The sequence below is a fragment of the Carya illinoinensis genome, chromosome 10 (assembly GCF_018687715.1).
Source record: "Carya illinoinensis cultivar Pawnee chromosome 10, C.illinoinensisPawnee_v1, whole genome shotgun sequence".
Classification (NCBI taxonomy): Eukaryota; Viridiplantae; Streptophyta; class Magnoliopsida; order Fagales; family Juglandaceae; genus Carya; species Carya illinoinensis.
Genome location: NC_056761.1, coordinates 12,913,566 through 12,937,492, shown reverse-complemented (window position 1 = coordinate 12,937,492; position 23,927 = coordinate 12,913,566). Strand labels below are relative to the sequence as shown.

The following is a 23,927-nucleotide window of genomic DNA, read 5'->3' as shown; positions in this document are numbered from 1 at the left end:
AATATCATTTTTCTATTAAAAAAAAAGAAGAAAGAAATGGTTATTGTCTTATATTTTTGCAATTCGATATTTCAATTTTTAATTGAGAAAAATTGAAACCTAATTTCAAAAAACTTGTAATCAAGTACTCCTGTCAAATTCTAGATAAAAACTTAATAGGAGAATTATCATGTATTAGCCTTGGATTGGCTGAATTAGATATTGATGTCACATTTCATACAATCAAAAATTGACACATTACCTCTTGTTAGTTTTTTAACAAGTGATTACCAGAACTACTTATAATCATAATTTTCTTGAATTTTATGTAAGAATTTTACAAAGAAGGCCTTTAGTTAAACGTAAAAATCTAAATAATGTTGTTAAATGAAAAATATTTAAGATGCGATGGTGAAAAACTGCAGTTCTGACATTTGTTCAGCAGACCAGCAGTCTTTAATTATTCCCTCGAGAGAGAATCTACGCATCCTCCATTCCACGTACGACGTATCAAGTTTTCAACATTTTGCTTCGGAATTCCCAATAATCATCGTCTGTTTCAGACCTTCCTACTCCGCTAGTGGCCCTGTTTATTTACGGTAGAAAGTAAAGAGAGAGAGAGAGAGTGTGTGTGTGGGGGGCACTCAGGTACGCGAGAACAGAAGACAAGCCTGAAACCACTTTCTGTAAGAACCCAAGTGTAGGATTCACCCACGAGAGCAGCCCCCCCCCCCCCCCCAAAATCCAATCATGCCATCCGGTCCCAAGAAGAGAAAGGCTGCAAAGAAAAAGAAAGATAAGGAAATCCACAACAGCACCAACCCCTCAACCGAAAACCCTCAAGGTACAGACTTTTGCCCTCCTCTTGCTTTTTCGAATCAGCCCCATCGGACTCATCCACGCTCACCTATCTGTCATTCAATCATGCACTCAACTTTTTCAACTTTTGCTTTTGATTTATTACTTTGCCAACTTTGGGTCACTGGGTCTTTGATAATGTTTTCTGTTTCGCTTGATTTCAACTCTATCAGACCAGTCTACACTCGCCCATCTGTCGTTCAGTTGTATACTTCCCTATATTTCAGTCTGTTTTTTCCTTTTCCTTTTGTCGAGTTTGGTTAGTGGGTGTTTGTTGGTGCTCTCTCTTTTGCTTGATCTCAATCCTACCGGACCAAATAAAACTTTTTTCAGCTGTCATCTCTCATTTATCAATCTTTCGTTTTGAATTTTTTTTTTTTTTTTTTTTTTGGGTCATCAATTTGGCCTATGGGTGTATATTAATGGCCCATGTTTTGCTTGATTCTGAACTCCTATGATTGGAGACTAACTTATTCCTCGGCCCCTAAATCATGCCATGTTTGTTGTTATTTTTTAAAATTTAGGTTGAATTGAATAAATAGATGTTTGCTAAACAGTTGTTTTACTTGAAATTTTTTATTGTATTGATTGGGATTGAATCAACTACCCTCTGTAACTCAATCATAATTTATTTATTTACTTTTATGTTCATTTATGGTCGCGTTGGCTTAAAAGGTATATGTTAAGGTGACTCGTTGAGATTGATTTTGATTGTAACTTATCTGATTGAATCAAACTATGGTAGGAAATGACGATTTGAAATCTCAAGATGGGAAGGAAAGTGATGATGGTGAGGTTAGTAGCCCTGTATCTCGGGACCAGGATAGTGATCAGAATCCATTTAATGAGGGGAGTGAGGCATTGGGGGAGAGAGATTCATCATCCATTCGATCATTTGTTGCTGAGGAAAAGTCTATGTTGGGAGTCCGTAGTGATGTAGAGGATGCCCAGAAAATAGGCTTAGAGGATGATGGTGGTGTTGTAATCAAAAGGGAACTGAAATCTGAGGAGAATTCACAGAGCAAAAATGTTAGCGTAGAGCATGTTGAGTCTGCCAAGGAATCACATGATGGGGATGAGCGGAGCTTTAGCAGTAGTGGTCCAGGTGATAAGTCCCAAATCACTGAGGAAAAACCAAAGGAGGTTGCTTACAATTCAGGTTTGGAAGCAAGATCATATGATGATTTGGATAAGCCGGTTGACTCATCCCAGGTGGAAGTGACGTGGGTTGCTGACGATGCACTGACTGGGGAGACTTCTAATTCAATTCCAGAAAGTGCTACTTTTGTTGATTCTGTACAGTCAGTGGTGCCTGTGTCCCAAGAGACAATTGAAATGGCCCTTAGTGCTCCAGTTGAGAATCCAGTGATTATGAACGTGGTTGAAGTAAGTGAGGAAAAATTGTTTCCTAAATCAAGGGAGGGTCCAGCAGCTGTGACGGATTTTTCATTGAAGAAAAGTGAGGAAGTATTTCCTTTATCTCATGAAAATGTACACGCATCTTCGAAAACAGTGGAATCTGTTTCAAATGGATTTGAGGGTAAAATATTGGCGTCATCAAGTGCTCCTGTTGCTGCAACTGGTAATGATGCAGCACATGTCATGATTCCTGAATGCTCTGAGAGCCAGGTATTGCCCCCATACTTTTCTTGATTGCAATTTGATTTTGTATTCATGGTATAATGCATTGAAGATAAATCTGGTTATATTTTTCTGAGTTGATATTTAGGCTATAGAAGCGCCAGCCCCAAAAGTGGTGCAAAGAACCTCCTGGTCGAGTTGCTGTGGATTATTTGAGGTGCTAGCAGGATTCGGGAGATAAGTTCAGGTTGGGATTTTTTTTTTTTGATAAGTTCAGGTTGGGATTATTTAACCCAGTTTATATATATTAGTTAGATTTGCTCAAATTTTTCTTTCTCTGTGCATTTCTTCCTTCCCCCTCCCCCCCTCCCCTCCTCTCTTCCCCGCCGGGGTGCAGCAAGGTTGGTTGTTATTAGGATGTTGTCACTGTTTATGGGAGACTTTGGAGGTATAGGCTATTGATTGATTATGTCAGACTATTCTGATGGATGACAACTTTTACATAGCCAATCTTATATGGCAAACATTAGGATTAAAACATAGTTCTTATTGCTGTAGAGACCAGTCTTATGTCAGCCAAATGTAGTTTGCCTATCTAGTATGTGTATGGAAGGAATAGAATATGTTGCCATGGAATTTCTTTCTGTCATTTGCCTTTTAATTCATTTGTCCATTCTTCTTTAGCAAGAATTGGACTAAGGTCGCCATGGTATATATCAATTGCTTGATGATGTAAATTTCACATTTTATGCATATGGTCTGTGAGATATAAATGGGGTTACATGCTATCTTAGAAGTTTGGACAAGTGTTGAAGAATCAAAGGGTAGGCAAGATACGTTGGTGAAAATTCAATTTTAAGGAAATTAGGATATAATTTTCAAAAATTAAGAATTGTGATGATTGATGGGCACAAGATGCCTTAGTTGCTACGTTCTTGCAAAGGGATATTATATTTGTTGTTATGTAGCCTGCATAATAAAAAAGTTGGTGCATTCTCTCATCGATTTACTTGTGCCAGAAACCCAAATAGATGGCTTCAAGGACAGCCACATTATGAAGAAAAAGAAGTGTTGGGTGGTCAAGAACAAGCATTTCTGCTTTTTGGATTTCATTGTTAATGGATATATTCCTGAGGAGTTTGAGGTTACTACTAAGTTGGGATGCTAGGGTAATGAAGTGAAACAGAGGTAAATAGATTAGAAATGGATACACAATCTTGTGTAATACTGAATTGAGATGATAACTTGAACCATACTTGTTTAATATGAAGTTTCTATGAAGACATGGGAAGGGCAGAAAAGACTCGAGAATTCTGATAAAAGGATGAAAGGAAAGAAAAAAAGTTGAGATGCCATGGTGATCAAGCAATGTCTAAGGCCTCATTTGGTTACACAGATGAGATGAGAAATATGTGAATAATAGTGAGACAATTTATGAATAGTAGTAAAATAGTTTGAGTTAAGATTTTTATGGGATCTTGGGAAAGGAGAGAGAAAAGGTTGAATAAAAAAAGTATAAGGTTAGAAGAGGGTTAGAATATAATTTTTTAATATTATTTTTGTTTTAGGATTTGAAAATTTTGAATTTTTTGTGTGTTTTATTTGGAAGTTTAGGAAAGTTGTAATAATTAGGTAATGATTAGATGAAAAAGTACTTATAAAAAAAAATGGTTAGATGAAAAATTTGAAAATTTGAATTTGAAAAATGTTTGTGTTTGAATGGTATTTGGATGTTGAGATGAGATGGAATGAGATGGTTTGAAAGGTTTGTGAAACCAAACCAAGCCTAAACCTTTTAAGTTGAATTGAAGGCTCGGAAAGGATGGACTAGGTAAGAGCACTCCCAATGGATTTTTTATCCTATCCTTTAAAATACATCACCAAAATTCACTTTTTCTATTTTACATAATGACTTTTACAATATACCATACATCAGCTTATCTATTTTTTTCTTCATATCATTTAAATATTCTTGTTTATTTATTTTAAATATTTTCTCAATCTTCTCATATCTTTTAATATTTACTTATCTCCCCATCTTCAATATCTTCATCACTTGAAAACTGAGATGAATAAAAAAATCATTATTGGTATGGACTCTGAAAATAGTTTTAGTAAAAAGCACACTTGTCGTATTTTTTTCTCCACCCAAGTAAGTGAAATTTTTCAAGACTTTCTTAGCAATTGAATAAAGCCTAAATTTTATTTCTCCACAAAATCCCAAGGCCCAGATGTCCTAAAATTTTCCCAATGTTTCAAGGCTTCTGGCCAAGAAAGAACACCAAATAAAAACCGTAAAGGGAGCTTTTCGTCTGAATTGACGCAGCCCAAATCAAGGAACAACAAAGATAAATGATGAACTTTGCTCTGCAGGCGGCGCAAAAGAAAAGCTTGAGCCAAACAAACAACAGGGGCTAAACGAAATTATTCTAAAGTTCAACAGCGGGGAAACAAGCATTCACAGGAGGGAGAAACAAATTAAAAATGTTTTACAGTGTAAACAGTGTCCTCTAGATGTAGCGGGATCACTGTAGTAAAATGGAAAATGAAGATAAAATACAACATCCATTGGAGGTCTTTTTTGAACAAATTTCTTCAAATTTTACAGATAATTGTATTTTACAACATCCATTGGGAGTGCTCTAAGTGTTAACTTGTTTCTTTAACCCTTAGGGGTTGGCTCAAGTGGTGAAGGCCTTAGGCTTGGGGTTATGCTTCCCCCAGGTCTAAGGTTCAAGTCCCACTGGGTGCAAACAATCTCTGGGAGCCATTGGACTAGGGGATTTTTCTCTTGAATTACCCAAGGTGCACTTGCGGGAAATTCATTGCCGAGGGCCTGTGCACCCCTAGGATTAGTCTAGACACTGTTTATGGACACCCGGTGCCAAGAAAAAAAAGAAGTATTAGAATTGTGAGATAAGATGATGGTTTCCCTGCAACTTGTTCTTTTGGTCTTGATGAAGTGAAATGAGAAAGTCGGATGTATGGTTTTTTATTTAAAAGGTGGCTTCTGAAAAAAGCAAAATTAGGTGGCACATTTAGCTAGTTGCATATTCAATGGCAATTTTTTTTTTTTTTTTTTTCAGTTTTTTTCTCCTATATTTTAGAAAATATAAAGATTTTCTGCCATATGTCAACTAACCTTGCTTTCAGTTTTAGTTTTTTTTTTTTTTTTGGTGAAATCGATTCATGAAACTGGCAGCTTTTTATGATTGCATTGTGTTCTGTATACTGAATAACATTGTCTAGGCATGCTTTCTATAATGCATACAGCAACCTGCATCAGTCATTCTTCATAGCTATTTATTTGTCTTTTGTCTCTCATAGTTATAACGTAGTGTAGTTTTATCCTTTATTGACCCCCCCCCCCTCTCTCTCTCTCTCACACACACACACATGCGCACACACAATTCAAATTAAGGATGATAAATTATTCATTTCAAGTTGCTTTTTCCTCTTTTATTTTTGGTTCTTTTTTCTCTCTCTCTCTTGAGATTGTTCTTTTGACAGACGAATTTATTAATAGTTTGTCGAAATTTTATGTTTCTCTATTATGATGAAATCAGCTTAGTTTGAATAAACTACTGAGGCACTCGTATAGGAGCAAAAGTTTCCCACGAAGGGAGAGCAAAAGTGATTTTCATTTAGGGTCGAAATATGTTATGCTGTGTGAAATCCTGATAAGATCATCGGGCCCACGTTCTTGTTTCTTTTAGTCTCTAACCTCAAATCTGATATATTCCTTGGACTTTCCTACTACAATTGACTGGAGAGACTTTTGAGTCACACCCAACAAAGCTCCAACATTCCACCAGCTTCTTAGTAGGTCCCAGGTTTTCACAGTAAGCTATGTTTTTTGGCAAGCAATTTGTGGAGCAGATGTCTTAACAAGTCTGATAATATTGAACAAGTAATGCACATTTGAGATAGAGACTTCAATTGGTATTGGAAAAATCATTGCAGAAGGTCTTGGATTTTGCAATGTCTGTTTCATTTTCAGCTTGTACACCATTTTCATCCCTGTTGAAGGTCCCAGTGAGCCCCACATCACCTTCTGACTGTGTCCTAAACCTTTTGTTTCTTTTCTCTTAAGCCTTTTGTATTATGCCTCATGCAGCTTTTGCCTTCAAAGACCTTAAGTTGTGCATGTGACACAAGCAGTAAGTCCCCGTTCACATTCCTCTTCTTTTCTTATATTTTTTTGAACTTATGATGTTTCTTGTGCCTCTGATATTCTGCATCATGTGATGCTTTAACCTTTAAAGGACCTTGGGGATTTGATTTTGGAGAATGGATATAGTAGCCTCTAATTCCTCGCAAATTTGTTTTTGGGTTATATTTTCCTGGCTAATTGAGTTGCTCAATGGTGTGATCTGAAACATCAAAAGAGGCAGTCTTTTCCTGCTTGATTGGATCAAAATTACCTGCAGAACTTGCTCTTAGGCCTTGTGATTTGAACAGCTCTTTTATGGCTCTTCAAATTTTTCTTCCTTTTCATTTTTCCTTAGATTTAAGACCCTGTATTGCTTAATAGTTGTACAATTGTTTGATTTTCTAAATATTTGGTGCATTTATCTCATGCCTTGGACTTGCCAAGAAAGTAACAAGATTGACATAATCTTTCCCCTCCTTCCAAATGAAATTGTAATTGAGGATTGCCATGGTTTCCTTTTGATGCAGAAACAGAGCATGTATGGGCCGTGGTTTCCTTTTGATGCATACACAGGGCACACATGGGCTTCAGTCAACTGGTGAAGCTTGTGAAACTTAGAACGGATTTGATCTAGAGAAATTTTGTTATTTCCTACTAGAATTGTTCTTGGTTTTTCCCAATAAATATCAGGCAAGAGGCTTGATCAGATAAACAGCCTGAGGTTTGTGGTTATAGTATCAATATTTGTTGGCGGTTGGCGGCTTAGTGTCCCTAGCTATCAGTACATATCTTGTTAATTTTGTAGTATTTTTTTAATATTCTAGATGGTGTGTTGTACCTAGTTGCTTTGCGTTGGTATGGAGGTGGTGTGATGTTGATTTGCAATTTCGTCTTTGATATTAATATTTCCTTGATTACTTTCATGGTGTTTTCTAGCGGATATGAACTCACTCTTTTTTCAAGAAATTTATTTTTTGCTTTTACGGCACATGGGTTTCTATTAATGATACAACCATTCTTTTTATTTCATACTTGCTGGCTTCTTTGTATTGATGCTGTGTTTTTATGAAGGGATTTGCCCTTTCTAAATGTTATAAGAGAACCATTGAACAAGGTCTGGTGTGGTTTCTTTTGACATGTATCTAAACGATCCAGTGATTCTTTTAACCAGATAAAATCAATTTTCTGATCTGTACCCTTAAGTACTGATTTTAACTGTTTCAGATGTGTTGGACGTATAGTTGTCAATGCAATGAACAATTAGCTTTTCCAGCTGCTTATGACTGAGACAGCTATGCATTCATCAGAAATTATTTAGAATAATGGCTACCTCCAAATTGGGTTAGAGGAAGTCTATAAATTTGTAAGTGTCTATTAAACAAGTGAGAAACACATGATTTTTTAATATCATTTAAAAACCATGTGCTTCTCACATTGCTCAAGGGATACGTGCCAATATCTTTTAAATATTTGTTATTTATTGTGTTTTTCATATGCTCAATGGATACTTGTCAAATCTTTAAAGTAGGTTGAAGTAAAACTCCGCCCAATTAAGTACTTGTGCTTAACTCGATCAGGATGCATTGCAAGGCATTATTTGTGTATCTTTCACATTAAGTAGGACCTTTTCTGTTTGTCAAGCTTCAGTATAATGAGATTGCGCTGCTGTTTCACTTGAAGAAAATCACTCAAGTTGGTGGGGGCATTGATGTACAGAAATATAGCATTTTTTTCCAAACCATTTCTTACTGTTTTTCCATACAAATCACAACAACTGCTAATCACACCAATCACACCAATCACACAATAGCCTGCCAATTCCTTGCCTAGGTTATTACACAGTTAAGTGGTAAAAAAAGGGAACGAAAAAGAAAATGAACACAAGCCACGAGAAAACCCATTTCTCTGTACTTTTCAAATTCGTATTAATGCTGCGCCATGAATGGCAGCAATGTATAGAAGTTGTGTCGCTGAAAGGATGATTAGGAATGACTCCATCGTTCTCTGCAAGAAAACATCACTTAGTTTATTGTCTGATAAAATGGTTTTCAGACGTAATATTGAAAGTGCAGGTGATTGTATACTGTTGTTTTCAGAAAAATGAAAAGGGAAAACTGGTTTCTGGTCCCTTACCAGACGAGCATTTCTGATGCGGAGCTCAATCTCTTTGCAGGCAAACCTGCACAAATGTTTAACAGATTAGGATCAACAACAAAAGTACTTTTATGATGCTTTTTGTCATTGCTGTTTCGAGATAAGTAATAGCTTACCCCATGGCAAGGACAGTAAGAGTCCAAGCAATAAGAGCTGCTGTTGCAGCAGATGGCAAGCTTTCAGCATTCCAACTACGAAGATGGTTTAATCCAGATAATGCTGATGCGGCACCAACAACTCCAGCTAGCAAAGCAAACATGACGAAGAATCCGGTGGCAGCATTTCCCATTGGGAAATATATGGGGGAAAAATGCGCCGGAAGATCGAATCCAGGACCAATGATGAAGCCATGATCAATTGCTCTATTCATAGCCCAACTGCCGATGCCCAGAATTATGATATACATGCATAAATTGAGGACCAAAAGGAGCCCGGCGACGTTTTTCATTTGCTGACCAGCCATCCTTGAACAATACGGTTGAGGTCTAGGATGAAAAGCTGTTGAAAGAGGACAAAACTAGGAGTTTTCAACCAGTACACTTGATACATGTGTTTCATGCAAGATGGGGTCTTATACATACCATGGCATAAAGGGTTTTTGGTTCTTTTCTTGCTGAAGTTGTTGGCTACAAAAAGTTCTGTGGAGGTGTAAAGAGGATGCTTGGTATTCACGGCAAGCCAAATCCTAATGGATTCTTGCTTGTCTTACATTCCTTTCTAAGGTACATTCTTATTCAGGCTTTGTGCTTATGGTTGTTCTAACTTCTAGGGAAGAAAGTGATATTCTTTGCCAATCTCAAAGGATCAGCTTTAAGTGTCCAACTCATATGCTTTGCCAGTCCCAGAAAACAAACCTAATTGATCTTGTTAAGGATTTAGGTTGAAACTTTCTAACTGAACAAGATTATTCTCTTTGCATATGTTGCATGTCATGGCAATCTTTTTTTTTTTTTTTTTTTTTTAATTAAAAAAAGGGGTTATTGTCTGTATCCCGTAATTTTATTAATAATCCTCACTTATGACAAAAGAGATAGAAATTCACTAAAATTCTTGGACGAACTCGAAGACCTAAAGTGAGAGAATACATCAATTTATGTGTTCTCCAACACTAGTGTCCAACAAGAAGGATAAAAAAAAACAAAAAATAAATAGAGAAAAGAGACTCCCCTATAAATTCCCTTTAGCAAATGATCCAAGAACAACCAAATTTAAAAGGATACATATGCTATTCTGTAAATACACATTAAAAAAATGACAAAAAGTTCAACTATCAAAGCTCCATGATTATAAAAACTTAAAGATGAAAAGGGAAAAAAAATATGAGTCACAGTGATAGGCTAACAAATAATTGATAGAAAACTTTTAAATATAATAATATTTTTTAGTACATTTAAATACATTAAATTAAAATTAAAAATCAAAATAAAATTTAAAATATATTATTTTATTAAATAATTGTATACAATTTGTCATTTAATATCAACTTTATCATTTTTTCAATAGATATAGGAGTCATGTCAATTTCTCCCAACTCGTAAATGTTGTTGCACGATAATTTGTCTTAATTTAATATCTATTTATCATTGATTTTATTATTTTAAAAAATGAGAGTGGACCTAATGGTTGATAAGCAATATCAAATCAACACGAAGTGAGATGAGAGTGAGTATGCTATATAACATAAGGGCATTGCTACGTCCACATAGGATTCTCACCCATCAGCTAATTTTTATTTTTCAAATATTTTTTAAACTATTTATACATTTTTAAAAAATAAAAAAAATCACATATTCATTTAAAAATACTTATTTAATTATTAAGTTTAAAAAAATTCGGTAATAGTGTTTTCCATAACGTAATTAAAAAAATATGGATATCAATAAGACTATTATAAAATAGAACATGTCGTATGATATTATTATTAACCCCTGAATTTGTTAATTTTAAAAATAATAATTAACCTATTTTTTTACAAATAATGTTGCAGTAGCATAGTACAATAAGAATCAGATAAAAATATAATATATATATAGCAAAACTCAAATAAAATTTGTAATTACTCAAGACAAGAAATGAGAAAATACACCTTGGAATTAAGCATACTCAACTGTTATTCAATTGAAGAGAACTTCCAAATCAATAATCACCCTCCTATTCTCCTCACCCAAAACACTTCCTTGACCAAGTTCTTGCAAACACTGGCATTTAGTGCTAAAAATGTGGCATATGGTTGAGAAAAGATGCAGCAATTTTTTTTTTTTTTTTAAATGAAAGTTTGAGTTAGGGGTGGGCTCCGACTCCAACTCTAAATGCCCACTTCCGACCTCCAACTTCGACTAGAGTTGAAAGTCAAAATGTCTTCCTACTCTGATCAAAGTTTGGACCTCTGAGTCAAAACTTTGATCTGAGTTGAAGTGGGCTTTGCTCTACTCAAATTGGGCCTAGGCCCATAACCCAATATCAAAGGCCCAATTTAAAGTTCAGATTGGCCTATCCCTATTTAAAAATCTTAAAAAAATGAAATCAAGTAAAATTTTAATTAAAAAAATTAAAAATACTGTAAAAAAATTAAAAAGCTAAAATTTAAATACAACGAAGAAGTCATGTACAATACAAAATAAATGATTTAATGTTTGCAAATGATAAATTTAAACTTACAACTACAAATTCACAATAAAGTTAAATTTATAGTACCAAAATATAAATAATAATATGGATTTAATTTAAATAGTCACAATCCCATATCAGTCTTGACAATCCATACATTTGAGTCGATGACTCGATAGTGATTTGCTGCTTGAAGTTTTACTGATTAAATGCACTATCTTTTCTTTAGTCATTTAACTTTAGACTTCTAAACCACCAATCAAGTGATACACAACATAAATAGAACACATTTACATTATGAACTCACATTTACCTCTAACTTTGACGAGTTTTGCATTATGGTATTGAGTTTCTCGCCAATAAATGGGTCAAGGGGTTCTCCATCCAACAATGCTTTAGTCTCAGTCATCCATAATTAGTCTGAAGTTCACAGCTAGGTTTACAAAATTATATAAATTATAAATTAAATAATGAAAGCATTAAATAATAATTTAAAATTATAACATTACCCAATTCAAACCTATAGCTCTCGGCATCAACGTATCTACTCCAACGAGCATTCAACTTAACCAGTTCTGTATACAAACGAGGGCGTCGACAGTGGTCGGAGACAATTAAATGAAAATACCAAATCATACACATTTCACAAATTTCAAACCACAATGTGACAATTAAAGGATTTTGAAACCCTAAAATTCTGAAAAGAACTAAGTGAGTAAGTGAGTGACTAACAAATAAAAGATGGTTTGATGAACTTCGGAGGTGGCTCGTTGTGACCTTAGGTAATGGCAAACGGCAGGGAGGTGAAGCAAAGTAAGAATTGCAAAAGTGAGAGGGGAAGAAGGAGTCCTGCATTTTGGACCTCCTTCTTCACGAAACGACGTCATTCCACTTTCAGTAGGGGGCAATGTTTTGAATATCATACTTGATGCCGTACCGGTCAAGGTACTGGAACAAAATATTTCGATACCGGTACCGTTTCGAGATAGTCGATATATGAATAAATTATATGTATAAATATATATTAATTATATTTCAAAATAATAATCTATACATGAATAAATTATACATAAATACATATATATATATAAATTATAAATAGCCTGGTTTGAATTGGAAGTCAAAAAATGAGCTTGTAGTTTGAAGAAATGAAAAAAAAAAAGTAAAGGCCGGTACAGGCCGAAATATCGGCCGGTATTTAGACCGATACGAAACATGTACAATTTCTATACTGGACCAGTGACCGGTACGGCATATACTGGCCGGTACGATATGAAATTTGAAACACTAATAGGAGGTCCTGCATTTTGGACCCCTTATGAACGAAATGACGTCTTCAGTAGGGTCCTGCATTTTGGACCCATTCAGAATGAAACAACGTTGTTAACGTGGAAAGAAGTCGTTTTGATTATGTCGATTTAAAAAAAAAAAAAAAAAAAAAAAATCTGTCAGAGTTTGGAGTCAACATGGGCTCCGGACTCTGCGTCAGAGTCACTCCAACTCTTATTTCCAAAAACTCTATCGAAGTCAGAATGCTGTCGGAGCTCGGACGGAGTGGAAGTGATCAAAGCTTTTGCTCACCCCTAGTTTGAGTAGTCTTTTAAATAAAAATACAAACTGAAAAATGATCTAGATGTTCTCACATAAAGATGGCAAAGAAAATATTAGAATTATATTTAAAAATAGAATTGTAAAATAGTTGTACATAATGGTTGTTCTTTATTACTACTTTTCATACAATATTTTTATAAATTTTCTACAACAAACCAATATAATAGTTTTAGTTTATTAAAAATATTTAAATTTCAAATTTTACATTATATTTCTCTGTTTAATGAAAAAGTTATTATTAAACTAGATCCTTAATATAATTTATTAATTTCTTCATTTCAAGAAAACTAGGATCGAAGTGGGTGCCTCCTCAATCTCCTCATCCACTTTTTTTCCCAAAATGCCCCTACTCTAGCCGTTTTAAATCGATCTCTCCTGATTGGCGCCAAACCCATGCCGTTCTCCCATCCTTATACTCTCTCTCTCTCTCTAGCAAGAAAACAAGAAGGTCCAAAACTAACAGATTTTGTGAGCGTTTCTTTCTCACCTTGAACTCCAATTATACACTTTCATCTTCTTCTTTACAAATTTTAGGCCCTGGGCAATCTTTCTTCTGGGTGTGTGATCTGTTTTCTTTGTAGTTATACACTTCTTCTTCTTCTTCTTAACAGGAAAGTCTATGGGGATGGGGAGTCGGGAATCCCCTGCTCAGACAGAAGGGGATGGAACAAAAAAACAAGATCATAATGGACTTCATGATCTTGAAGATGTTGAGGATATCTCAGAACTGAACCAGAGCAACGAAGGCCAAACGGCAATGGGTTCATGGGTTCTTCTTGTAGATGAAAAGGATGAACAAACAAACGTGACGGGTGAGGATGTGATTATCTCGAAAGAAGAACTAGTTGGCTACGAAGAAATTGAGGATGGATATGTTTTAGTAAAAATTGATCAAGGGATCGAGAAGGAAGAAGAAAAGAAGAATGGGATATTGATCGCAGGAAGTGAAGGGCCCAATAATGAAGATTTTGATTTAAAACCGTACAAAGGTTTTATAGTAAAACTGTATGAAGATTATTTTGGGGCCAGATGTCTTGGATCGGTGCAGAAAGAAGAAAATATTGAAAAAGAAAATGAGAATGAAGTTTCTGTTGGGGAGATCATTGAAGGGTTCAAGAAGGAAGAAGTTGAGGAGAAAGAAAAGACAAATCAGTTCGATAAAGGAGTACTCTACGAAATGGAATCCACATCTTTGTTTGGAAATGGTAGAAATGATCCCCTTGAAGAGTGTCGTCGATACTATGAAGAAAGAATGTTTCTTGAGAGTCGAGTAGCTCTACTCAAACAAGAGGTTTCCCTTTTGGAGAAGAAGACATCAAGGAGGACAGTGTCAAAAAAACCAATGGAAATTAGGCATCAGTTGATGCAAGATTACATTAAATTCCTGATTAAGTGCTGTCGTGGGAGTATCAAGATGATTATGGAACTACTGAAAAATTATGCTCCGATTGAACAGATAGAGAGACAAATTCGCCAATTGGAGAGACAAGTGGAACATGTAAGATCAACAACAGATCCTGAGCTTTGGGGCAACATGAAGTGAAGCTGAGAGAGGGAAGCAGTGACAGAACCAGTCTGTATTCTGGCATAGCCAGCCTTCCTTCAAATATGTGGTTAGTTTGTTCTTAAAGATTTTGGCTTATCAATAATAGATACAGAATTACACAGTAACTGTAGTAGAAACAAGGACCAACTTTTGAGATCATTGGTTTTGCCTCACTAAGTTTGTAGAGAAATAAGGATGATGCAATGTCAGCACTACTCTTGAAAATAAATGTTCATAGTTGTGCAATCATTTGGCTTACTGTTTGGAATGTGGAAATAGTGCCATTAATCTCAGGAATAACTTTCCCAGAAGAACTCCTGGCCATAGCTGTGCAGTTAATAACTTAATGTGCTTTGGCTAAGAGTTTCATACCAGAACCATATATAATTGACTGACCAATCTTTAGTCTAAGCACTCACTACTTGCTTACAACTTTTCAAGCCACATGCGTTATGCCCAGCTATGCTTCTGAATAGTGTGCCCTTGGATTAATGATACATTATCTTTTTCCTCCATCCTCCATCCTCCACCCTCCCCACTCTCCTACTTGATCTGGGAGCCTCTTGGTGTCACCTCGATCATTCAATTTCTTTAGTAACTTTATTAGATTTTGGTATGTGACTGAAGGGGAAGGTGAATCAATGTGCTTCATTTCATTATCTTGACTGAGACCATCTCTATAGGTGAAGAAGAATTTATTCATATATTGGGAGTGCGTACGATCGATTCACATTCAATAAGACCTAAGCATAGAGGCTCTAGTTTGAACACCATTAGTGGAATCCATTAACAGAGGGAAATTGGAGATTCTCAACGACTGTTTCTACTCTCTTGAGCAAGTTGGTACTTAGCAGTGCGTCTCTCCATGACTTCTAGTCCTTCAGTGATTGAAGATCCTTTAACTGGATTGTTGTAAAAACCACCTCTCCAACCGTATTTTTTCTTCAACCCTTTGGACAAGAAAACATGGAGTGCAGCCAAAATACGTTTTTTCTCGACTGTTTCCCTTTTTCTTCCTTCATAATTTCTATGTTGGTGTTTGCGACTTTGTGGATCTTAAAAATTCTATACATCACACTATTAATAAAATATCATCTAATAATAATAAATATGACCATCTTATAAATGGGGATGGAAGAAGACTGGCACCCATCTTATAAAGACATAGATACTTCAATGCCAAAGATACAAGAGACTTTGGAGACTCTTATATGGTGAGTCCCGTGAGTAAACATGTGATGGGTATAAAAAAGTTATAGATCCATAAAAATATTTTGAGTTAAGATGACATTAATGATTTAAAAATTGGATATTTGAATATTAGACTCAATTTAAAATTAGACCAACCTCAATTCAATCTAAATTCCAAACGGACCTAAAATCAGAAGAATTTCATTTATTTAAGTAGGGAACTTTAATCGTTGCTGGATTGTTGTAAAAACCACCTCTCCAAACGGTATTTTTCTTCAATCTTTTGGACAACAAAACATGGAGTCCTGCAAAAATAAGTTTTTCTCAACTTTTTCCGTTTTTCTTCCTTTATTATTTCTATGTTGGTGTTTGTGGCCCTAAAATTCTATACTCTACACTACTTAGCTCATCCAATAATAATAAATATAACACATCTTACATACTGGATGAGAAGAGAGCAGCACCCATACCCTAAACGATACTTCATTGTCTAAGTAAGTAGTCATCTTTCTTATAAAAAGAAATTCTGTAGCATATGCCAAAGTCATAAGATACATGAGTCTAAAATTGGAAGAATTTCATTTATTTAAGTAGGGTACTGTAATCGTTGCTGGATTGAAGAGCGCTTATACAGTTATACGGAAGCAAAGTTTTTTTGTTAACTGGTAATTTCATGGATGAACATTTCTAAACATGACTCCTTACAAGTGTGAAAAACAACGATAGAAAACGGAAGAAAATGATGCTATATATTTTCACGAAGACATAACTTGGAGACCCTACGCAAAAATTTCATTATTTAAGCAAGGTTTTAAAACAACAAAGCAACAAAGATAGAATAGATTGGGAAAAATCTTGTCAGTATGAAACACAAATGAATAAGTCAGCTAGCATGGATTGAACAAGAAGTATCGACCCACTTGAGGCTCATAATGAAAACCATGTCTAAATACAGACTATTAAGGATCACTACAAACACAAAAGGGTTTCAAACTCATTCATCTTCCTGGCTGCGCAACCTAGCAAGCTTGTTGGTCACAACAACATCAAGTTGGGCGGCTCTCTCCACAATTTCTTTCCTCTTCCTTGTGGAGACATTGTGTGCAATCTCAGCACAATACGTCCTGAAGAAGTGTAAAAACACAAAAAATAAGCACAAACTCACAAAAACTGAGCAAGTTGCAGTGAGGGCTGCAGCTTTCACCTACCTGTTGTGCATCATCAGCAGCTCTAGCTCCTTGACATTGTGCACAACAAATTTCTTGAAGCCATTGGGTAGATAATGACGAGTCTTCTTGTCTGAACCATAGCCGACATTGGGCATCAGCGTGCATCCTTTAAACTTTCTTCTCACACGAGAATCAATACCCTTTGGCCTGCGCCAGTTTGTCTGTCAAAGATGCATTCCACCAAAATCATTGATAGAAAGAAGTTTGAATCAAAACCGAATGGAGCTCTACTTTCTTTTTAATAATATCAAAGAAAAAATGTAAACAGGGAATTAGTAACAGGAAGCCAATGAGAAATTTCCCGGGCTCACTGTGTCGCAAGACCTGTAAGCAATTCAATCTATGCCCTTGAAACGAAATGACCAGCCACAACAATGTATAAAGTCTGGACATCAGATACCATGGGCAAAATAACAATTGGTTTACCATGGAACAATCAATTTACCAGATTTATAATAAAATAACAATAAAGCTTGGGATTATTAACAAAAAAAACTGCAATCTCAGCCGAAAGATGGTGATTATTTTACATGATCATCACATATAAGTCAGAAATGATGAACATTTTGCATCATTGATTGCAGAAATACATTCGCAGAACCAGAACAAAAATATTTAGAAAAAAAATCAATTCAATACTACACATTAACAAGTATTCGATTGAAGAAATAAATGCATCCAAAATATGCAATAGAGATCAGATGGTAGTGCATGTTGTTATTCATCATAAAACTGCAGAAATGATGGTTAGGCATCATCATATCTCGTTGCATAAATTAGACCTTTATTCCAAAGAAGTTTCAAATAAGGATTAACAACATATGTAAACAGAACCGATGAAAAAAACAAAAACATATGTAAATAGAGGGATCAGATTATATAATTTAAATCACCAGCCTGCACCAATGGATGCAAGTAAGACTGGGTGTCAAAAGGTAGCATCATATCCCTTGAGCTTTTCAAGGCCCGTGAGAAGGCTTGAATCTATTAATTTTTTTTATAAGCGTGAACTTTTTAAACGCCAAACTCTAATAATATATGAAAAACAGTATCGTAACATAAAGATAAACACAATGGGGTCCTTGAGTTGAAAATGGTTTCATCACATACCATAAAAATAAAGCATGGAACACTAGTGTCAACACTCATCACCCTATTCCGGTGATTCTATTTAAAAAAAAAAAAAAAAAAAAAAAAAAAAAAAAAAAAGACAACAGCAGGGAAGAAAAAAATAAAAGGTTTGTTTGAGATGTAAGGAAAAAAAAAAAAAAAAGGATACTTATGCATATAGTGCAGAAAAGATGACATTAATTATAAAAGTTACTAGAATCAGATAAAATGTCCATCACCATCTTGCATCATGAGATGCAAGTAAGACTGGGGCGACAAAAACTATCATCATTTTCACCAAATACAACATTAATCAAAGAAAAAAGCTAGTATGCAAATCAAATATATGTACCAAATCAGTCTAAAAATACAAAACTTCAAAGGGAATAAGTTTAAAATGACTGAACAAACAAAAAAGCTATAAAGAAGTGACTCTGATATGAGTATTTCTTACATACCTTGACAGAGATCTTGCGGTCGCTCTGGGGCCTCTTAAACTTCTTGACCCGCTTCTTCACGATCTTCTTTGTAAGCAACGGCACCGCCATTTTCTCCTACTTTCTGAAACAAGTATCCCGAAGAAAAAACATTTGTTAGCTTGGACTTGAATAAATCGTAATAAATCTGAAACCCTAAACACAAAGAATATCGAAAGCCTTAGACGCCAAATAATCGAAACAGCTTAACGTATACAAATGCCGAAGAACTAATAGAGAATGGGAGAGAGGCTTACAGAGAATAGGCTTTGCTTAGCGGCCGAGCTTGGCGTACTGGTGCATTTCTCCAGTATATATAAGCGATGAGGCTGTCGAATTAGGGTTTTAGAATTGGCGTAAGACTTTAGGTGCCTGTTTGGGAATCAGGATAACGGGTTGAACCGGCACTAGTTGCAGTTTGGAGCTTATTCTTGCTACGTGGTCTTATAATCCACTTTCCATATCAGACGGGTCCAGTGCAGGAGTGTCAAATCGTGTTAACGAGTCGTGTTCGTATCGTGTCAAATCGTGTTAACGGGTCATATAGGTCAACCCTAACCCGACCTGTTAAGCTTATCGTGTCAAAATCTCAAACCCTAACACGACACATTAACATAACGGGTCGTGTCGTGTCAACCCGTTTTGACCCATTAATAAATATTACGAAATATGTTTTTTTATAAGTAAACAAATAAATTAAGAAAATATTACGAAATAGGTTAATACGACACAATACAACTCATTTTAAACTATTTATGTAAATGTGTTGAATAGGCCCGAAATTAACCTTTTTAACCTGATTAAATTTAGCATAATTTTATATAAATGTTAAAATTACAATATCTATAAAAATTATAAAACTAATTATAAGTCCAAAACTACAATCCAAATAATAAAAATATCGGAATTGAAATTCTAATAATTTTATTTTTAGATATAAGGATATAATTGTAACTTTAACTTTCTTAACGTGTCATAACGGGTCAAAACGGGTTAACCCGTTATCAACCCGTTAAGCAATCGTGTCTTAACGGGTCAACCCGTTTTGACCCAAACTCATTAAGGCTAAACCCTAACCCGCTATTATCGTGTCGTGTTCGTGTTGGGTTAACGGGTCGTGTGACATATTGCCACCCCTAGTCCAGTGGGCCTCAACTTCAGATGTCTACATCTAGAGGAACTGTTCATCCATGTAAAATATTTTTAATTCATTTCTCTCTTTTAATTTAATTTTTTCCATTTCTTTCCAAAGTATTTTATGTTCATTCCAGACCCTCAGACCCTCCACCTCGTTCCCATGCTACTGTTACTACTCGAGAGGCCCTTCGAGACTTGAGAAACAAGGGATTGGGTGTTTGTGAATTTTGGTCTTGATAAAGAGGTGATTTTGGGAATAAATATAGAGCAATTTAATGTGACCAGAATATTTTCATTATATAATATCTTCTTTTTATTTTTTAAATTAATCTATATTTTGATTTAGTTTATAAATTTGGGTTAATTTAAAATAGAACATAATTATATAATATTGTATATGGGGAGATATTGTAAATATCAAAAGATATGAGGATATTATTGGTAGTTAGAGAAAATATTTAAAATAAATAAAAAATATTAAAACGTATAATATTTAAATTATATAAAGAAAAAATAGATAAACTGATATATGGTATATTATAAAATTTAGTACGTAAAAAAAAATAAAAAATTAAGTTTTGGTGATGTATTTTAAATGATAGATTGAAGAATCCATCAAGAGAGCTCTTAGGTATAGTAACTTTTATATACTTTTTGCGCATTCCATTAATATGATTGGTCAAAACAATTTTTTATATGAGGAATACTACATACAGTCGTGGAGTGCACAAGTGTTATGCAGTAACTTTAAAAAGGAATGGGTTCACTATTAAAAAATTAACTTCTTTTTATATGGTTCCTATATTTATTCATTTTTTTTTTCAAAATAATTGTATGGTGTTTGTGCACTCATGACTCCAATTATCATTTTTCTTTTTTTAAATAAATAAACACTTCATACTATGTGTTATTTTGTACTGAATTCTTCCATCACATATTCTGTCTATTGATTAATCGATTGCTGACTTTATTTGTAATGCGTCAAGGAATTACGCATTCATCGCAAGTCTACCTTTCCAAAAGCACTCACTGTTGGTTTAAAACTTGCAACCCACATGCTTTGTGCCCATATATGCTTCTCAATAGTGTGCCTTTGAGTTCCTAATAATTTCATAGTTTTCCTCTCTTCTCCACCCTCTTCACTCTCCTACTTGATTTGGGAGCTTTTCCTTTTGTTTTACCTTTGTCGTTCCATTACTTCAGCACCTTTATAGATTTTGCTAAATGACTGAAAAGAAATGTGAATCAGTGTGCTTCATTCTGTTGTCATAGCCACATACCATCTATGTAGGTAAGAAATAATTGCATTCATGTATTGGAACTATATGATTCACATTTACTATAGTTCAAGAGTAATGTTATTTGTAACATCCTCAATGTAGCCCCCACATAACATTTATGATGTGGTAGACACATACTGAGGTTATAGTTAAGGCCTCGTTCGGATAGTGAGATGAGATGAGATGATCTATGAATAGTAATAAAAATAGTTTGTAAATAATAGTAAAATGGTTTGAGTTAATATATTTTATGAGATTTTGGGACATGAAAGGAAAAAAACTTGAATAAAATTATTTTAAAGTTAAAATATTATTTTTGTTTTAATATTTGAAAATATTGATTTATTTTTTTTGTTTTATTTAAAAGTTTGAAAAAACTGTAATGATTAGGTAAATGATTAGATAAAAAAATTGAAAATTTTAAATTAAAAAAAGCTTATATTTGTGTAATTTGGATATTGAAATGAGATGAATGAATTTTGCTATCCAAACTAGGTCTAAATCTTTTCCTTATTTCAATATTTTCAAATCAATGCATATCTACCACATTAGCACTATTACGATAGTGTTAGCCAGTGGTGTTACAAGTTGGGAGTAGCGTTATTCTAATTTCTTATGCAAACCCAAATTGATTTGGGGTATCTAGATTCAAAATCTATATTGATTGCATTAAAGTAAAAAAATAAATATATAAAAATATGGAAGGGAAATCTTAATATCTTTCTTTGACTAAGGGCAATATTAGTTATTTTCCCTCAAATCATAAATTTATGCTCGTTTTTGCCTTATTAGTAAATATTTGGTTTCATATTTTGGAAATGGTTTTGATTTCGATTTTGGCCAAATTTTTTATAGGATTCTTGTTTATTTATGTATTTATTTCTCATACAATAATTTAGATTTTTCCATTGAAAAAATCATCATTATTTTGAGTTTTGGATCTATTTAAGTCTGGCTTGTGGGCTTCATAAAATAATTTCAAATTTTACTGTTAATCAATATTATTAAGAGTTTTCTCTATATTTTGGAAGAATCTCTTATCTTCTCTGTGTTGATTATCTATTGGAACTAACCGTTAGAATTAATCTAAATTTTTTCTAGCATTAGTTGGTATCTAGATATAGATTATATGTTGATTGCATTGAAATACTACCTTATGAAGATAAATCTGCAAAAATGTGGAAGGAAAACCTAAATATCTTCCTTGGACTAAGGGCAATATTAGTTATTTTCCCTCAAATCATATATTTATGCTCATTTTTGCCTTATTAGTAAATATTTGGTTTCAAGTTTTGGAAGTGATTCTATTTCGATTTTGGTCAAATTTTTTGTAGGATTCTTGTTTATTTATGTATTTATTTCCCATACAATAATTTAGATTTTTCAAATAGAAAAATCATCATAATTTCAAATTTTGCAGCTATTTAAATTCAGGTTGTGGGTTTCATAAAATAATTTTAAATTTTACTATTAATTAATATTATTCAGAGTTTTCTCTATGTTTTAGGAGAATATCTTATCTTCTATGTGTTAATCATCTGTTGAAATTAGTCATCAGAATTAATTTAAATTTTGTCCAGCATCAATTTCACTGCCAAATTTCCATAAAACAATTATGTAAGATGGAAGATCTAAAATATCTCTCTTTAGGGAAAAGCTTGGGGCTAGATGGGTATAAAATCAATTTTCGCACCAGCCAATGCTAATGTACCACATAGGCACTTTAGAAAAACACAATATGAACCTGCATCCACCCAATCCCCCTCTGTTTCCTTCAAATCTCTCTCCCTCCCCTATCATTTGCACTCAAGTCTAAAAGAGAAAACCATCTTTCTCTCCATCTCTCGCCTGATCCCAAGACGACGAACAAAAGGAACACCGTCCCTGCTCCCATGATGACTCATGCTGGATGCGAGTAAACTTAGGTATTTTCTTCTCTGCATTTTCTTGAGATTAAGGTTTTCTTTTCTACATTTTCTTCCCATTGTAGTAGATTCTTGAAAATGACGACATTTAGGGTGTAAGTCATGATCATGCCTCTAGAATCTAAGTTAGTGCATAACCTTTGAAGCCTCATTCCGTTCGAGCTCTCTTTATAAAAGATCACGATATCCACCCCTGCTTGAAGGCCAGTGAAAGTAGTTTCACCTTGTTGAAAAAATATGCTCGGATTGAACATTTAATTATCAAATATGTACTTGGGCCATGTTAACTTTTATATTATGAATAAAATCTTTTACTTATAAAAAAAAGTTTTAGGGTTGTATATTCAGTTTGTAAGTAGTGTAGAAAATATCAAATATGAAATTGATAGATTTATTTCATATTTTAAATACTTGGGTAATTCTTCAAAAGAATTTGTACGCGCTCATTTTCTCTCCCTTTTGCCATAACCTTGGGGGAAGGAGGTGTTAGAAATGAGTGAAAGTGGGGAGTTGCTTTACATTGGTTGGTATTCAATTATAACTATTACTTGATGTAGGAGACTATAATAAGTCTTGCTATTCTTCACTGTGTTGTAATAAGGAAATGGTATGGAAATGGAAAATGATTGCTACGATGAGTAAACAGAATGCACACAAGATGTTTCATGAAATGAGAAAGAGAATCACAAAAAGAAAGAAGATGAAAATAGTTAATTCGGCACTGCCAACTAAGGCCATGGTCCAATTCTAACTAACATCATCTAGGCCCATGGGCCACTAAACCACATTTATTTATTAGGCCCGGCCCACTTAATGGGATTTATAATAGAGACAAATCCTATATGAATAGTTTAGTGTTTATCTCTTTATATATTTTTATTCTTTTGGCACTATATTGCATTTGGTGATCATATTGAGTGCCTCAGGATGCAACCATTAGTGGATGAAAGTGGTTTTTTTTTCCTCTTTTTTTTTTTTTTTTTGCAACAATATGAAAAGTAGTGGAGGAGACACCATATCTAGCTTACAGTCTATGAGGATAGGAGATGATGTGATATCAAGACAAAAATCGATATGTTATTGCGGCATT

General features: G+C 34.3%; 3 protein-coding genes and 4 non-coding genes across 8 annotated transcripts; 1 reads left to right on the top strand and 6 right to left on the bottom strand.

Annotated features, from left to right (window-relative positions):
• Positions 1-427: 427 nt before the first annotated feature.
• On the top strand, positions 428-7,554 carry LOC122279160. Of its 2 annotated transcripts, XM_043089544.1 has the most exons (5): positions 428-823; positions 1,583-2,466; positions 2,567-2,665; positions 6,536-6,578; positions 7,099-7,554. In XM_043089544.1, exons 1-3 carry the CDS (start codon positions 730-732, stop codon positions 2,657-2,659), a joined length of 1,071 nt encoding a protein of 356 aa, XP_042945478.1. In that variant the 5' UTR covers positions 428-729; the 3' UTR covers positions 2,660-2,665; positions 6,536-6,578; positions 7,099-7,554. The 2 variants fall into 2 exon arrangements, with proteins under 2 accessions (XP_042945478.1, XP_042945477.1); XM_043089543.1 differs by lacking the exon at positions 6,536-6,578 and having other exon boundaries at positions 429-823.
• Positions 7,555-8,282: 728 nt separating this feature from the next.
• On the bottom strand, positions 8,283-9,304 carry LOC122279161 (membrane protein PM19L-like). Its single transcript, XM_043089545.1, has 3 exons — positions 8,842-9,304; positions 8,705-8,750; positions 8,283-8,575 (listed from the first exon to the last, which is right to left on the bottom strand). Exons 1-3 carry the CDS (start codon positions 9,186-9,188, stop codon positions 8,486-8,488), a joined length of 483 nt encoding a protein of 160 aa, XP_042945479.1. The 5' UTR covers positions 9,189-9,304; the 3' UTR covers positions 8,283-8,485.
• Positions 9,305-16,450: 7,146 nt separating this feature from the next.
• On the bottom strand, positions 16,451-18,892 carry LOC122280120 (60S ribosomal protein L32-1-like). Its single transcript, XM_043091096.1, has 4 exons — positions 18,753-18,892; positions 18,478-18,580; positions 16,889-17,070; positions 16,451-16,804 (listed from the first exon to the last, which is right to left on the bottom strand). The coding sequence occupies exons 2-4, from the start codon at positions 18,565-18,567 to the stop codon at positions 16,675-16,677; spliced, it is 402 nt and encodes a 133-aa protein (XP_042947030.1). The 5' UTR covers positions 18,568-18,580; positions 18,753-18,892; the 3' UTR covers positions 16,451-16,674.
• On the bottom strand, positions 17,406-17,492 carry LOC122280244. Its single transcript, XR_006229829.1, has one exon. It is a non-coding gene; the product is annotated as a small nucleolar RNA Z196/R39/R59 family (small nucleolar RNA).
• On the bottom strand, positions 17,601-17,677 carry LOC122280241. The gene has a single exon (XR_006229826.1). It is a non-coding gene; the product is annotated as a small nucleolar RNA Z195/SNORD33/SNORD32 family (small nucleolar RNA).
• On the bottom strand, positions 17,777-17,858 carry LOC122280260. Its single transcript, XR_006229842.1, has one exon. It is a non-coding gene; the product is annotated as a small nucleolar RNA U31b (small nucleolar RNA).
• LOC122280258 lies at positions 18,236-18,315 on the bottom strand. The gene has a single exon (XR_006229840.1). It is a non-coding gene; the product is annotated as a small nucleolar RNA U31b (small nucleolar RNA).
• Positions 18,893-23,927: the final 5,035 nt, after the last annotated feature.

Excerpts from the sequence above, each read along its gene's own strand:
- LOC122279160 (XM_043089544.1), top strand. The coding sequence starts at position 730 with ATGCCATCCGGTCCCAAGAAGAGAAAGGCTGCAAAGAAAAAGAAAGAT. Across the intron at positions 824-1,582 it reads CTCAACCGAAAACCCTCAAG|GAAATGACGATTTGAAATCT; the intron begins GTACAGACTTTT and ends AAACTATGGTAG. Across the intron at positions 2,467-2,566 it reads CTGAATGCTCTGAGAGCCAG|GCTATAGAAGCGCCAGCCCC; the intron begins GTATTGCCCCCA and ends GTTGATATTTAG.
- LOC122279161 (XM_043089545.1), bottom strand. The coding sequence starts at position 9,188 with ATGGCTGGTCAGCAAATGAAAAACGTCGCCGGGCTCCTTTTGGTCCTC. Across the intron at positions 8,751-8,841 it reads CTTACTGTCCTTGCCATGGG|GTTTGCCTGCAAAGAGATTG; the intron begins GTAAGCTATTAC and ends ACATTTGTGCAG. Across the intron at positions 8,576-8,704 it reads GCATCAGAAATGCTCGTCTG|AGAACGATGGAGTCATTCCT; the intron begins GTAAGGGACCAG and ends GTTTTCTTGCAG.
- LOC122280120 (XM_043091096.1), bottom strand. The coding sequence starts at position 18,567 with ATGGCGGTGCCGTTGCTTACAAAGAAGATCGTGAAGAAGCGGGTCAAG. Across the intron at positions 17,071-18,477 it reads ACCGCAAGATCTCTGTCAAG|ACAAACTGGCGCAGGCCAAA; the intron begins GTATGTAAGAAA and ends CATCTTTGACAG. Across the intron at positions 16,805-16,888 it reads CTGCTGATGATGCACAACAG|GACGTATTGTGCTGAGATTG; the intron begins GTAGGTGAAAGC and ends ACACTTCTTCAG.